The sequence below is a fragment of the Fundulus heteroclitus genome, chromosome 15, assembly GCF_011125445.2.
Source record: "Fundulus heteroclitus isolate FHET01 chromosome 15, MU-UCD_Fhet_4.1, whole genome shotgun sequence".
Lineage (NCBI taxonomy): Eukaryota > Metazoa > Chordata > Actinopteri > Cyprinodontiformes > Fundulidae > Fundulus > Fundulus heteroclitus.
In genome coordinates, this window is record NC_046375.1 from 12,014,087 (window position 1) to 12,030,827 (window position 16,741).

At 40.7% G+C, this 16,741-nt stretch overlaps 1 protein-coding gene across 8 annotated transcripts in view; it reads left to right on the forward strand.

The window, feature by feature from the left end:
- sash1a (SAM and SH3 domain containing 1a) overlaps window positions 1-16,741 on the forward strand; it is a 217,914-nt gene that overhangs the window by 184,264 nt on the left and 16,909 nt on the right. For 4 of the 8 annotated variants that reach the window (XM_021318914.2, XM_021318917.2, XM_021318916.2 and 1 more), the window contains exons 7-12: window positions 1,367-1,479; window positions 4,938-5,036; window positions 11,244-11,379; window positions 11,504-12,477; window positions 15,821-15,895; window positions 16,080-16,223. In XM_021318914.2, the coding sequence (XP_021174589.2) occupies window positions 1,367-1,479; window positions 4,938-5,036; window positions 11,244-11,379; window positions 11,504-12,477; window positions 15,821-15,895; window positions 16,080-16,223 (1,541 nt within the window). The remainder of the gene's footprint in view (window positions 1-1,366; window positions 1,480-4,937; window positions 5,037-11,243; window positions 11,380-11,503; window positions 12,478-15,820; window positions 15,896-16,079; window positions 16,224-16,741) is intronic. The other 4 variants (XM_012867317.3, XM_012867321.3, XM_021318915.2 and 1 more) reach the window with 3 other exon arrangements.

Sequence of the window (16,741 nt, forward strand, 5' to 3'; positions counted from 1 at the left end):
TTTTACGCTTGCTTGAGATGGTTTTTGATTTTGCAAAAAAAGAGGGAGAAGGAAACACATTTGCCGAATAAATAGTCGGCGATTTCCTGTATATAACCTTAGCGCCTAACCTGCGTTTCTTTCTCAGCGTCTCCAAACTGCAAGTAACATCGCCAATACTAGTTGACATGACAGAACACATTCCTAAAAACCTCTCTCCTATTTTTTTTTTCCAATTGTGTGATCCATACTAGGTCAAAATCTCTACTTCCTGTTTATTACAACTTCTGACAAAACTACATTTTGCGTATAGCCTGGTTAATCCACTTCAAACCAGTAGATGGAAACGTGCCTAATTAACTTTTTCTTCTTTGCGACATTTAAAAACTTGGCTCAAAGTTTACATGAAAATTAAATGGAAACATGACTATTAAGACCATGGGACACATAAGAAAGGTCAGGGGTAAAGAGGTCAATTGGTCATCCAAAAATCCCCCCCAGAAAACTGGTTGGTAAAGTATAGCCTGGCGACCCGCCAGGCCTATAATACAGTGAGGGGAAACCCTGGAACAACTACAAACCAACAAAGACTTGGTTGTCCACCTAAACTGACAGGTTGGGGAAGAAGGGCATTATTGGGCCTGTGGTAACTATGGAGTTGTTGCAGAGATCAGCATCTCAGGCTATGGAATCTGTTTCCCACTATTAGTTGTACTCTCCACAAATCTGGCCTTTATGGAAGAGGGGCGAGAGGAAAGCTTTATGAGTTAATAGGGAGATGGATGCAGCTGCAGACAAGGAGAACCTGGAAGAAAATCTGTTAGAGGCTGCAAAAGACTTGAGGCTGAGACAAAGAGCCCCCCTCAAACAGGACAAAGACCCTACATGTACAGCCAGAGCTCCAGCGAAATGCTTTAGAATAAAACATTTTCGCTTGTTAAAATGTCCCGGTCAAAGTTCAAACCTAAATCCCATTGAGGAATTTGTAGTAAGAATTGCAGGTGTATTTTGAGACGCCTGTCTGTTTTAGCTCTTTTGCAAAGAATATGGGCAACAATTTCTATCTCTAGATGTAGTCGAGGCAGCTACAGCTGCAAAACATTTTGGAGATTTAATTGCAGTGAAAGGGTGGGGGTTACTGAACAGAAATGCAAACCATACTTTAAAGATTTAGTTTGTGAAAAATCTTGAAAACAACGTATCAGTTTCCTTTCATTCCACACTAACGCGCTTGTGTGCTGGTGGTTCACATAAAATCCTGATAAAAGATATCTATTTGTGGTTGTGGCGTAAAAAACAATGTTGACAAGTTTACAAGGCATGGTTAAATTTGCAAGAAATTGTCCTCTTTCTCGGTTGCCTCATGTTTGCTCTGTGGTCTGATCAGGAGAAGACATCGGCTACGTGGCCAGCGAGATCACGATGAGTGACGAAGAGCGGATTCAGCTGATGATGATGGTTAAAGAGAAAATGATCACTGTAGAGGAAGCTCTGGCTCGGGTAGGAATCCTTTTCTCAATCGCTTTTGCCTACTCCATCTCAACCTCAACTCCCTCCCTCTTCAATGACTTAACCAATCTATAAACCAGACACAACCTTCACATCTCTTCCCTACCTTCTGGATCCCTCCTCCCCTTGTGCTCCATAGTCTTACAGTAGATATGGCTTACTAAAACTCACTCTTACTAACTCCAACAAGCCTCCATATGCTAACACTGCATTGTCTATTTTATCCTCCACTTACACAGACACAGACACAATACACAATCAAACTCCTGATTAACTTGTGTTTCCTGAGGTTCGGTAATCGGGGAATTTTAGGGTTTGTGCTGCCGGAGTATGTGTGGGTGTGTTCAGCTCTTAAATCCAGCGTGAGTCTCTGTGAATCAGTAGCTCAGTAGCCCCACCTGTTGGCTGAGGTGTTCTTGTTTTTTTTCTTCTACTTGGACATGGTGGATAATCATTTGGCTCTTAGTTGTTGTTTTTTTCACTTCTAAGTGTACAGTCAGTTGATTTTGATACCTTTATTTTCTATTCTCATGTCCTATCCTGCTTTTTTTTTTTTTCTCCTTTCTTACCTCCTCTCCTTCTGCGTGTGACAATCTATATTGCTTTGTTTTTCATGACATGACTGGTTGGGTGAAATTAGGAACTTGATTACTATTTATTTATTTTTTTACCGTCATTTCTTTATTTTCTCTCTGAATGTTTCTATTTGTGAATATTTTAATTTCAGCCATATTTAACATGTTTCTCTTTACCTGATTCTGTCCAGGAATGTTACAAACCCTAACCTTAAAACATAGTCTTTAATATATTCAATTAAAATGTATTGGTAATGGTTACTTTTGTATTAAAAGCTTGTGTGAATTCAAATGAAATGGCAAATGTCACACAAAAAACAATGAAACTTTACAGAATTCTTATTAATTAAAGGTACTAACTTACTTACTGTCTGCAATAACAGAGGTCTTGGTAGTCATTGTAATTGTAATGTTTTTCATTTAGATTCTGATTATCCCACAAAGCCAACCTATTTTATAACTGCAAACGTTTATTATAGAATTTTTGTAGGGTAGGCTGCAGTGTTTACTGAAGTTTACAGCATTTTATAAGCAGGCATTGAACATTAAAACATCGTACAAAGTGGCTAATAGACATGTGGGACAACAAAGTAGATGATCTCTTTAAGCTTTTCAAATTATTACGCATAAAGCAAAGTTTAAACCAGATTGTGTTGGTTGATTTTTGCCTCCTAGGCATGGGCCAGGGGTGATAAAAATGTAGCTTGGTTTTAATTAAATACAAATATAAAAAATGTTAAACTTAAATCAAAATTTTAATAAAAACAGGAAAGCAGCAATTAATCCCACTTTAGAAAATCTATCTAATGTATTGATTTATTATCACAGTGATAAGTGCTGTCTTATTTTTTTTATTTTAGTTTTGCCATGTCGATTTGAGCAAAAAGATTAGTTGTAGTTTTTAAATGTTTATTGTACTGAATAGTAAGACTATTTGTCATTCTCTTTTTCAAATGGTCACATTTGTATAACTAGCCATTATCAGCTTGTTAATTAGCCAGTTTGACACTCCTTTCATTTCTGCGCCCTGAAGTTTGTTCACATTTCTAGTCTTATTATATGAAATAATTCAGTTTCAGCTGTTTAGCCTTAAGCGTTTTTAGAGCTGTAACTTTGGTCAACCGGTTCTTACGTTGTAACATGCCACCTTACACACATATTTCAAACACATGCTTATGTTTATGACCCTCCAGAATACATATATATAGAGCTGAGTATCGATCTGAGCATTGTGTTAGCCCATTATTGAATTACGTTGTGGTTGTAAATAAAGTAATGAGACAGATCAATACAAGAGACAGAGTTGCAGTTACATAACGTCTTATTCATTTCCAGGCAGTTTTTGTCTGCAACAGGTTGCATTTAATTGTACATTCAAAAATGACAGCACCTTCTTCGCCAGTGTAGCACTTTTCCTCCAAAACAACTTGTTCCTACAGAATTGGAGAGCTGTGGCTTGGAGCTGCTATCAGCAGCCAGCATCTTACCTGGAGTACACCGTTCTCAGAGTCATTTCAGTTTTTGAAAAAAATAGGAAAAACGTTGTCACTGGAGAGACTAGCTCAGGGGCATCTAACGTGTAACCCAGGGGCCATTGTGCAGACCACAAAATTGTTTTTCTGTTCCCCCGCTGACCGCAGATCGAAAAAGGGTACATATTTAGGATGTCGACACAGACAGTTGATGCAGATAAATAGTTTGAAAAATTAAATGTAGGGTGAGATTTTTTCAATGACACCATTTTTTTTCGATATCTCAAAATGTTAAAGGTTAGGTACAACACAAACTATTTGCCTTTCATTAACCAGGATTCTTTGCTGTCAGTGTTTAATTTCACAGTAAATTGGATTAAACCAGCAAGCAACTTCCATTCAGAGTCACACTGGGACTTTTTTTAAACTTATTAAACTTGGCTAAATACAGCAACCGTTTTTGAAAACGCAGTGACCCACACTGCATCCCAGTTTATTATTGAGTTGGTAAGAATACGAAAAAAAAAAACAAAAAAAAACACAACAAGTTGATTTATTTGCATGTTTAATTTAAAGAAATTTGGCCAGAGAAAACTTTTGGGCTGCGCGGTAAAATGTCTTGACGCCTCTGTTCTAGCTAATAGTTTGTCTGATTAAGGCCAGTTCCCAGATAGATTATTACCATTTTGAAATGGTAAAAAAAATTTTCATTTGGAAGCGTTATATAAATGCTGTTTCATAAACCTTTGCCACCATGACCTATAAGGGATATTTATTTACAGTGAAGTATTGGGTTATTTCCACCTATTCTCAGCAGTTTGTTAACAAGAATGTTCCATGTGAAACACGTTTGCCACCCGACTTGGAAACTACTTGATGTAAAATCTTATCTAAAGGGAAAAGAAATTATATTTGTGTAAAAAATTACAATAATCTGGTTTCGATTTTGCTCCACTCTGATTAGCTCATAGAGCAATTCGTGGGTCAGAATTACTATTTTCATTTCTGTGTCTCTCTAAACTGAATGGACTCTGAGCACCACCTACTGCAGGTAAGAAACTGTTAAAAACGGCAAAGAAAAATAACCGAAAAACAAACCAAAGTGGCAGCCCTAATCCAAAAACTACCTTTTGTGTGTCCAGACATCATTCCATGTTATCAGCTGCGATTTGTTATATATCAAATTGAAGTTCAGGATCTCATTTATGATTTTTTGAAATGAGATTCTGGTTTCCAGCTCCAAGCTGTGGCGTTCAGATTTCTCTGAATTTCTGTGAATGAGCACTGCTGAACGTATGTTTCTCTGTGGTCTGTTAAATTACAGCCAGGCGTAGTGTTGCTGGGTGAGAGTGAGTGGTCTGCCCTGTCCCTCTGCCTCTCTAAACTTCTCTTCTCCATGTAGCTTAAGGAGTATGAGCGCAGCAAACAGTCCAGCAGTACTGACACTGCAGAGTGGACTGACGGATCTGCAGCCAATCTAAACCAGTCCTCAAATTGCAATGTAAGTACACCCCCCCCACCCCATGCCTCCTTAACAACCCCTCAAATCCCCCCACCTCTACTCTCCCTCTGTTAACACTCTCACCTTTAATATTTTTTAGTGAAAAGTGGATTTTTTTTAAAGATTACATCTGTGTAATCTAACTTACCTAGACTTTCTCTTTTTCTGTCAATCTTTCTGTCTCTACTCTTTATTAATAGACTAAACTGCAGTGTATCTGCCTTTGTAAAAATAAAAATAAAACTCTCCACCATGTCACATGTAGCTTGATTAAATTTGCCTCAGAGAATTTAGATCCCATTGTTTTATCTAATTTTTTTTTAAGTTGCTTTCTTGATCTGGCAGCCCATTAAGATAATAAAAATCTAATTTGGTACAATTACTCACCCATATTTTATTCTTCAGTCTCGCCCTGTCACGTGCATCTCATTTGAGGCTTGTCCCTGCTGTGTTACAGCTGGCCTCTCATAAAACACAGCATTTGTCTCATTGAAATCGAACACTCAATCGGCTGGAGTTGTGATGAGCAGGAAGCCGGGTTGAGGGGTAGCGCTAACCCCCTGGAAATCACTCGCCGCTGATTTTGCTAGCTGTGTGTCTGGGGATTTTGTGAACGTTGAACCTCTGATAGCCCGAAACATCCCTGGGGTACCTGGAAGAGAATTTAAACCCAACAGGAGTCTAATGTTGTGAAGTCAGCTCCATAGTCGATGCTGTGAGTTGTCTGCCAGCTACAGCACCTTGCAAAAGTCTTAATTCCCCTTTAACTCGTTCTTATTTGTGAGTTTATAACCACTAACATCAATATATTTAGGTTTTTTTTGTAATGGATGGATTAAAGTATTACTGTAAATGTTCTTTTTTTTTTTCTTTTTTTTTTTTACAAATAAAAGAAAATTCTACAGGGCTCACAATCTTTATAAATAACTCTTAAAAGTGTGGCATGCATGTATATTTAGTCCAATTTATTCCTCTACCCTTAAATAATGTATCAGGCCATGGCTCAAGTTCAAGTTGACCAAGAAATGGCCGGGCAAGGAGATCATGAATCGTTCATTCTCCATGGTAACTCTGGAGGAGATGCAGAGATGCAGTCGTTATTTCTGCACTTCATAAATCTGGCCTTTTGAGAAAAGTGCCAAGAAGAAAATCATTGTTGAAAACAAAGGACAGAACATGTGTTGCTTCAAGTTTATCTCGAGCCATTTAGGAGACGGAGAGAGCATCTCCTAGGTGCACTTTTGTTTTGGCCACCATGCACAATACTACCATGAACATACCATGGTCGTTGTGAGAAACACTGATGGCAGCATCGTGTTGTGAGGATGCTTTTCTCCATTGGGACATGGAAGCTGGTCACAGCTGATGGAAGGTGGATGAGGAAAACCAGATAGCCTCCAAAAGACTTGAGACCAGGGAAGAGGTTCCACTTCAAGCAGGACAGAGGGCATAAACTTACAGTCCAAGGTGCAATAGATAGATTTAGATGAATGGCCTGGATATGACTTTAATTCAGAATCATTCAATCTGACTGAGATTAAGGTATTTTAAAAAAAAAAGGAAAATAAAAGATATTTACATATGCTGGTATAAACATACCCAAAAATACTCGCTGCTGTAACTGTAGAGGGGAGGCTGAATGCATGCCACACTCTCTGGGTTTTAATTAGTAAATGAAAGCTGTATATTTTTCCTTTCTCTCCGTATTGACCCATTACTTTGTGTTAGGCTGTCACAAACGGTCCTCGTTAAAACATGGTATTTGTGGCCGATGCTTAACAAGATGCGACATAGTTCAAGGAGTGCGAACACTTGTGTGAATACTAGCTGGTATGCATTTTTCATTCACTGTCATGTTTATCATTGGGAGCGACTTTCAGCCAGACAATCTCATACAATGACCCACTTTTTATTTTAAGGAACCAAGCTTATCAAAACAAAACAACATTCTAAAGTTTGCTGAAAATATCTTCCCACCCATTGCTGTGTTGTTGCGATTTTCTTTTGACATTCTTTTTTCATTGAGCCATCCATGCTTCCAGAAAGAGTCTCTGCTACAAATGTTTACTTATTATTAAGATAAACTAACACAGGACCTCGTAGCCGTTCGAGGGATACAAGTTTCATTCTAAGAGGAATTTCAGCACTTCATCAAACTTGGTGACCTATTTGCTGGACTTCTATAAACTCATATTCTTTCTCAGACACTTATTTATAAGATAATCAGATGCGTATAAAAGTTTGTTTGAAAATGAGTCTGTTAAGATTCATGCAAAACAAGGTTTTTTCCCCCCTCTCTGTTCGGCAAAGTTTAAAACATTCGTCTGGGTAGTGATTGATGATTTCCTTCCACATCAAAAAGTAGGTCAGTTATAGCATTCATAAACCAAGCCAAGGTCCTGAATTGTGCATGAGTATGCTGATCGCATTAATTAGTCAGCTAAACACCACCACTGACTTCCTGTTGAAGGAAGATAGATCGATTTGGGTTTTTCAAGACATGAGAGGGGGGTTGAAGAGTTATAGTACTGAAGGAGTATTGTGTGGAGGAGAAGATAATTTGGCTCCAAAGGCAAGTGCTGAAGGCAGAGAGGAAGCAAGGGTGTTGGGGAGAGCGAGGATAAAGGCTTTACGCTTGTCCCCAAGGCTCTGAAAAATCGGGGGAATCTCTGCTAAATCTCATATTGCCTTAAGTTCTAAAATTGGCCACTTCAGGAAATATTTCCTCTCTGCTGAGGCCCCTGTTGATGCCCCTTCTCCTTTCAAGAAGCGGATTTAGGTCAGTCCCGAATCCATACAGTCAACAGTGTTACTCATCTGAGCGGGCCTGCGTTCTATTTCCAGAAACATGCATGTTTGAAGTTGACATGTTTGCAGTTTTCTGCCCTTTTGTCTGATGCTCTCGTTCTCCGCTCCCTGGGCGATCTGAGCCCAACATTCCAGGGCTGGCCATTAGCGATTTGGGGGCCAAAGCAGGGTCAGAGGGGCTCAAACGCCGGGATTGTTCTCCCCGCACAACACGCCTTTTCTCTGCTGGCTGTGCAGCACCGCGCTTCGAAACAGCCCCTCATTCCTCTCTGCTGAACTCACTGCACAGCCGTCATCCGCCGGCATGCAAGCAGGCGCGCGGTATGGTTTTAGATGCGTGACGGTGTGGCCGGTACGGTCGGACTTACTGGTTCTGGTCTCGTTGAATTTTGGGATTTAAGCAAAGGAAGCAGAACCCTGCCTTCATTAGCGAGGTGGTAAGTTTTTATACATGGAACGTATATTACTGCTTCTGTTAAAAGTGCTCTCTTTTTCTGCAGTTACAAATAACATCGTTGCACAGAACAAAGTTTTTAAAGTTGCTTGCAAAAGTTTGGGAACGGACCTTATGGGAGTTTGTGAAGCGAACTGGAAGTAGTGGGGAAGGAATTTCTCCTTTGACCTTGCTTACAATAGCAGCCATTTATCCCTCCTTGATTCATGGCCTCATATGTTTGACTCTCTTTTTGTCGGACACTTTCCCCCTTGATTATCTAGTCATTTGCATGGATTACTCTCTCTGGATCTCAGCTGAGAGCTTTATTGTCAACCCGTCTACCATCCTCCACGTTCCTTTTTCTTATGGAAAACCTTGTGAGGAGAGCTATACCACCTTGAATCTATTTCCTCTGCTCAGCTAACAGCCTTTTTTTTTTGCGCTTTCTCTTTTTTCGGTTCTCTGTATTATATTTTCTGAAATGAATAACCTTAAATCTCATTCAGACTAAATGAGAAATGTAAGGAGTCAGCAGAGCGGTCAGAATTGCATTGTTCAGTTGGACGACTGTCTGGGCTGAAGTCTCGGTGGAGTTATGGATTTCTGCAGGTTTGGCAAAGGCTTAAATGAATTGTTATAATACTTCTGCTCTTGTCCGCAGGCCAACATCACCTTAAACCCAAAGTGTTTTTATACAAGTCTGTGATGATTGATTTTTATAAAGAAGAGGGCAAGTTTTAAAGTCCAGACTTCATGTGTTGTTGTTTTTTCCCCGTTTTCATTATTTCATCATTAAACTTTAGCTCATTCGTATACCTACAAGAAACCAAATGACGCGCTTTTTAAATATTTGGTGTTTTGGATCTTTGATTAGCATAAATATATTATGTTGTTACATCATAGGCATGAGTGGCTAAAAGATTGTCATGTAATCTAATGTAAAAATGTCAGTTTCCCAGTAATTTTTTTTTTATTTTCCTTTACATTATCTACAGATACACTATTTAGGATTCATCTTTTGAAGCCAAGTCAACTTTTTTTTTTAAATATATATATATATAGATAGATATTTTAAATAACAAGTCAACCCAAGGTGTCTTGCAGAGTTACAGCAAAACATTAAAAAAAAGATTCAGATATATATTTATGCATAATGAAAAAACAAAAACATGAAGAGAAACAAATTAGAAAAAAACACCCTCTCCGATGTCTGGTTTTTATAAAGATGATGAATTGCCTTTGTTAATTTTAGCTGTTTTACATTTCTCTTCATGATTCCAGAAGATATAAGATTAGCCTTCCAGCCATGGATGGTCATTATTAAATTATCTAAAAAGCATTCATGGCGTCAGGCTGTGTGTAAGTAGCAGTCACCTTGAAACTAGGTTTTTAATTTTTAAGTAAAACAAAAACAGCAATCTCACCAGTATAGATCCTTACTTTCCCTGTGAGATTTTTAAAAGACTGTCATCAGTGACAAACAGGTTGAAAGCTCAAAAATTTAAAAAATCCTGCAACGTTTTGTTGCTTAGTTCACCTTTCCTGTTAACAGCTGTGAGTCTTTTTACATATTCTGACATGGTAAATATAGATATCTTAAAGAAATGCCTTTTTTAAATTGCCGTTCTTAATTTGCTTAAAGTTAATGTTTAAGCACCTCAATGATTCGGAAGATAATCCTCAATAAACTTTGAGTCATATTCCCTCAGTTTCAGTATCTGCACTGAAGGGCGTTGGAGTTTGCCCAACCTGGTAGCGCGTATTTATGATTGGGTTATTGACTTTCCGACTGTCCTGAGATCTATTGAACATCTGTCAGTACATCTTCAATGTAACAAAAACATTGTCATGAAAATGTAAAATGAATAACCCTTCCTGCTACTGCTAAAATATGATTGATTATTACATCCCGCATAATTGTATCTTTAAAATATATTTCGTACTACTTTGAAATATTGAAGTAAGCAGTTACATAGAATAATTACACTCACTAAGTGCAGTAGTTTCAATGTGCTGATTGCACTGGATATTATACCTTTATTGCCATAGAGTACCACAAGTGTAACAATTTGGCAGTAGCATGTTCATTAGTCAGGCTCCAGCAGTCAGCTGCTTAACAGTAGTAGCTTGGAATAGAAAGGGACAATTGTACAGGTCTTATTTCAGTCAGCTGGTTGGCAGTGTGCAGCAACAGGTTGGAGAGGGATGGCAGTGGGTTGACCTAAAAATGCCATATTGCTGAAGAGAAACACCTCTAGTGTTTTAAAGAACTTGTAGAAAATGTAAATGGAACTGACTAAGTATGTCTAGGTGTCTGGATATTACCATCATTCTACTCTTATATTAACAGACAAATATATGTTTTGCTTTGTAGACAGCATCTTTGTATTTTTTGAGCATCATGACTGCAAAATGATTCAAGATTTCACATGACAGAAAGTTAATTGTGCAAACACAGATGCAGAGCTGGATGTGTGTGCGTGAGGCCGGGGAGAGGTGTTACAATGGAAACCAGCAAGAAACAAACACGAAGACAGACACTGTGCTTTGTTTATGTCCAAAAGTCCAACTTATCACCAAACGCCAAGACTGGAGCATTAACATGCAGCTTTGGGAGGAGCTGTGCGTGTGTGTGTGTGTTGACATATTTTCACAGGAGCTGTTTGTGAATGTGTTTCTTTTAGAAATCAAGAACCGGTGTTTTTGAGCAACAAGAGTTTCCCAAGAACTAGAATCGTACACAATGCAGTGGGCTAACATCCATCTTCTTCCATCTCTCACCTCACTAACTTTGTTGCCATGCTTAACACAACTTCCATCTTGTTGCATCATAACGTCATTCTGAAAGCGATAGTCTATGAAAGTTTTCTTTTCCTTACAGACATTTTAAGACTCAATCATAAATGCCTGTGCTGAGATTTCTTATTATTAGACCCAAATGTCATTCTTTTTTTTTCCACCAGTCTCGTGAACAATCGGATGACGAGCAATCTGAGGACTCAGTGAAGTTCAAAAGACTTCACAAACTGGTCAATTCAACACGACGAGTGAGGAAGAAGCTCATCAAGGTGGAAGAGGGCAAGAAACATTCCCCTGAAGGTCTGTGACTCCAACTGATGTTGAAAAACTATTTTCTTTCACGGTTCAGCACATAGTTTTCTTTTATCTGTTCTTTTGCCAAGTTGCCATCACCCATTGTACAATGATCTCTTCCTCTCTTTAGATTTTCTGAATCTGGAAACTCCCTCTTGTGAGGACAACGCAGCTTTGTACACAGGGGTTCTAAAGAAGCCCCCTTTGCCCCAGGAAGTCTCCCTGCCCTCTCTTATCCATGACCAACTGTCTCTGGATGGAGAAACAGACAGTTTGACGACATCCCCTTCATCCAGCAGTCTGGACACCTGGTCTGGGCATAAGTTAGTGAAAACCTTTAGCAAGTCTTCCAGCACCCACGGCCTCATCAGGCCCCCGAGGAGGACTGCAGCCGGCTCCAGGGACCTGGGGGGCTCCATCTCTGGTGTCGCAGGAAGCGGCTCTTCCTTCTCAGAGCTCGATGGATGTGGACTTGATGACGAGGGAAAGCTGTCACGCTCCACGACAGACAGCGAGATGAGGAAGGCACTGAGCTCCATATCCCACGGGGTAAGTAACAACGAATCCCTTTACGCCTTCTATGGCCTCACCAAACCTCGCCCCAAACCCCATTCCCAGTCCCGCCTTCTGATCTCCCTGGATGACGGCCCGCAAGGCAGTCCCAAACATCAACCTTCCAACCGCCACCATGGCAGCTGGGCCCACCGGAAACCCGACCCCAACTACGCGTACTCCACCAAGCACCTCCTGTACCAGCGTTCCCGCAGTGCCAAGTCCCCCATCTCCCCCCTGTCTGTCACCCCCTCCTCCCCCGTCCGCTGCGACATAACAAAGTCAAAAGGTTTCGGGACCGGAGGCGGGGGCTGGGCATTCCCTCCCCGGCGGCTGCGGGGCCGCACCGCAGTCAGCGAGCTGAACATCACCTACGTTGTAGAGCGAAGTCTGTACGGTCACCTGAACTGGGCCCAGCTGGTGCGCCCAGTCACCCTCAGCCGCGCTGAGCGCCGCTGTCTGCTCGAGGAGGACCGCGAGGTGGACAGGAAGTGGGCGGCCAGCGTGGACCGCTGCACCAAGCGCGTGCTGTTGCGCATCCAGCAGAAGTCTGTGAGTCTGGACCTCGAGGTTTCAGTCGGCCGCCGCTCGTGAGCAGGACTTGGTGCTTCAAAGTTGCAGAATAGCTCACGGGGTTGGCGGTGATGAGAATTTGCACGAGGATATTTTCAGACGGTGTTATAAAGCAAATAAACCTGTGAGCTTTAAACATCAAAAACGGGTACACCTATAGTGCCTTCCAATCTTTATCTGCTTGAACTTTTCCAGTTTTCTAATCTTATCCTAAACTTCAACATATTTTACTGGGACTCCACGTGACTGAAGAGCACAAAGCAGAACATAATTTATGAAGTGTGAAGAAAACAATGCTTAATTTTCAAAACGGTTGACAAATAAACACTTGAAAGGGTGGTGTTCATCTGTTTCCACGCAGTTTGCTCTGATAGTCCTGAATAATGGCAAAGCTGACCTCTGTGGCAGAAGGACATTAGTAATATCAGTAATGTAATAGAAATATCATCTTTATTAAAACAGAGTGGAACCAAATTTTTTGGCCTTTATGCAAAACGCTATGTGGCACCTCGCATCATCCTCACCGTGAAACATGGAGGTGGCAGCATCATGCTCTGTGGATGCTTTTCATCCTCAGGGAACACGGAAGGATCCTGATAGAGTCGGCAAAACACTTAAGACCCAGACGAATGTAGACTTATTGCAGGATTTATGCTCACAGATGTGCTCCCTTCCACTTAATGGAGGTGAGGCATTTTCAAAATAAAAGGCCCAAACCATTCAGTTTCTAGATGTGCAAACCCGGGAGGCACTTGCAGCCGCAATTGCACCAATCTACACAATATTAATCCAGGCTAAATACAAATGCGAAACTTTTCACTATTTGATTCATAAAACAAAACGCATCGATGCATTATCATTTTCCTTCTATTCCACAATTATTCACTATTTTCTGTCTTGGTACATTTTAGTTATAATGTGACCAAAATTTTAAAACGTTGTGGGTTGAATTCCTTTGCGAGTGTCGTCTTCAGGGAATGTCTCCTTCTGTGACCTTTCAGTGAAGGTCTTAGGCTTCTATCCTTTATATTTCAGATGAATATGAAATAATCCCTTAATGCGCGCTGTCCCACTTGGGAGGTTAAGTTTCATAAGTGCCTTTTATGAATGTCAGCCCCCCTGAGCGAAATGCATACTCTCACTGTCGCACTGATCCCTGTGGGTGGATGAGGTGTTGTACAAGCTCTGTGCCGCTCAGCCTAAAACGCTCCGCGGCACACACCTCAAACTCAAACACTGATCCATTGAGCGACCTCATTAATTCAGCTTCCGCGACAGAATACTCTTTTATGTCTATCTGTTTTCAAACTGATGCTAGAGCCCACAAAAAAAAATGGCATCAAAAAGATGGATAGGGAGAAATGTTTTATCCTGTAGGGTTTGCAAAGGGGAGTAATAAGGTTTTGTATAATAAATATTCCTATCCCTAGCCTCAGCACTCTTAAGAGAAGAAGAGGCAGAAAGAGGATGAGTGGGTGATGGTATAGTGGAGCTATCCTGCAGCTTTGAGGGTACCTGAATCCTGTCATGTTCTAGTGAAGTCACTGGAGATCGCTCTCATCCAGATGCTCTCTGAATCCACTTTTTTGTCGTCGCTTTTAATCTTTTTTTTTTTTTTTTTTTTTTTTTTTTGTGGCCCGTGCCTCTACTGCAGATGTCGCTTTTTTTTGTTGGTTTTGTTCCTTATATATATATATGTTTTTCTTCTGGAAGATATTTTTTATGGGTGCATGTCCATTCCATTGAACATCACCATCATATATTTTTTTTCCATTGTGTTTCCCAACCTGCTTTTGCTCCCTGGCTGTGATGCAAGCCGCAGCTGTGGACATCCGATACGACGACAGCTTGTCGATGTGCAGGGCTGTCTCAGTCGGGGATTGTTTGTTCCTTCTAGGACTGAATAAACTCTCAGTGAAGTTGTTTTACGTAGGCTAGTAAACGACTAAACACCATCATTCCCCCCTCCTTGCTCGGATCCTTTATAATTGTCTTAATGAACTGTTTTTGTGTTTAACGTCATTAAGTCAAAGCCAGTTTCCTTTCATACCATTAGCCACCCCCTTTGTGTTTAGTCTTATTCTGCTTGTGGTCTCTTAAACATAAAAAGAGAGATTGCGATGCAGCGAATAGGATATTTTTTAGGGCCAGTTTTCAGTTGCTGTTACTGATTTTAGCTGGTCCCGGTTTCTCTTCAAAAACTCTAAGCAAATGTATAACTTTTCTCTTTTTTTCTAAATAGATTTAATAATAAACAGACTAAACAATACAATGTTTATAGCAACAACAACAAAAAAAGGTTTCTCAAACCAGTCTAAATTTACAGAGCTGCCTCTCAATGAAGCACACACACAAAAAAAAAATCTACAAATACATGAAATTCCTCCAGTTTACAAGACTGAGGTATTTACAAATAAAACCTTGCTGGCAAGAATTATGGGTGTAACACAGCATAAGGTATTCAACTGTTTGCTCCCAAGATCTGTTCAAAATGCAGAACAGCTTTTTCTAACTTAATATTTGGAAAGACAAAGCTCTCGATTGCTGTCATGTTTGATCGTTTAATGCTTTAATCTATTGTAAATATACAGGATCCTCCATCCTTTCTGTATTAATGTAGTAGCTATTGATTTTAGAACCAGAGGAAACAGCACACTGTGTGTAATATAGAGCAGTCAGTCTTATCCGTTAGCAAGAACACATGGAAAATTCACCAATTGGAAGAAGTCTGAGGTTGACTGGTCTCTAACTTGCCAATCGCCGATCTGGACCAAGTTTAAAATCATCTGATTGCGGTTAGCAGCAGCTTTCTCGGTGCGTCGCCTCAGATAAAACAGCTTCATTGTAAAACATTGTGTTGTTAGCTCCTTGGAACCAGCTTAAATAATAATACAGCCTTGTTAGTGTACTCTAGAAACAGTTATTGTTCTTGGCTGTAATACTTTGTTATACGTTTTGGTTTTTATGACTTGGAAGAAAACGTCTTTAGTTCAGCTTTCCTCTGGAGATTCAAGTTTTAAAGGCCTCAAGAAGCCAACATTATAACAGCCCATTTGCTCACGACCGGTACTTGTAACCCACATTATTAAAAAGGAGTTCATACGATGCTCTGTTACATCATGTCTGTTGGCCGTCTGCAGTCCCATCTGACATCATGCCACTTCCATACAAGCTGTACACCCATGTACATTACCCCCAACTACTGCCTGTCTTCAAGCCAAAGCATGAGTCATTGTGTGCAGATTGGTTGGGTGTGCCATGTTCGTCATGACCTGAGCGTGACTCATTCGATTGTGTTTTGGCTCCCCCTCCATCCACACAGAGAACATGCAGCTTCGGGGGCTTCGACCTGTCCAACCGTTCTCTCCATGTGGTCAACGCAGCCTCCGAAGCCAATGTAAGAGCTGGAGCACGAGCTTAACTCCCCTTGTCGCAACAGATCATATTCGGTTTTGACCCTTTCCTGCTGCTGATTAGCCCTCTTTTCCCTCTTGCTTTTTCTTGTAATCTCCCTCCTGTGTTATCTTTTTTTTTCTCCCCCCATGTTCATCATCTGCTTTTTGTTCCCATTAAAATGACAGAATAAGGAAGAGGAGGCCATATACAGAGAAGTGGTGAAATCCCCCAACACCACTCGGATCTCCCTGGGAAAGAAAGTCAAGTCGGTGAAGGAGACGATGAGGAAGCGCATGTCGAAGAAGTACAGCAGCTCGCTGTCTGAGCAGGTTAGACAGACCCACCTAGACACACACACACACTAGTTTAAACATTATTAACCAAAGCGTATCCTGTTTTAAGGAAAAATGGAATCACACTGAAATGTTGAGAATACCTGAAGCATAACTTTATTTGAAATGAAGCAGTTAACAAAACAAAAATGGAGGTTTATACTTTGAGTATGCAAGTGGTGCAAACATGTGGATGATGTTTGCAGTGAAAGCCACATGTGTCCACAGGCTGTGAGTGGGTGGAAATATTTGTATTAGAGACGGAACAAAAGAGAAGAGATTTCGATTTCTCTCCCTGCTCTCCTCTTGTTGGACCCGTTCTGTTGGGTGGAGAGTGTCCGCTCTATGCTGAGCTCACATAGTGATGTAACTGTCCCCCGGGCTCGCTCTCTTCTCAGGAACTGAAAAGCGTATAAAGATGGTCTCGCTCACTCCGGGCCGATGTGTTGGGAGGGGGAGGGGGGGTGGCTTGGACCTTGTTCAGCTGCAGTGGTGGGTTGTCAAGAGGGGGCGGC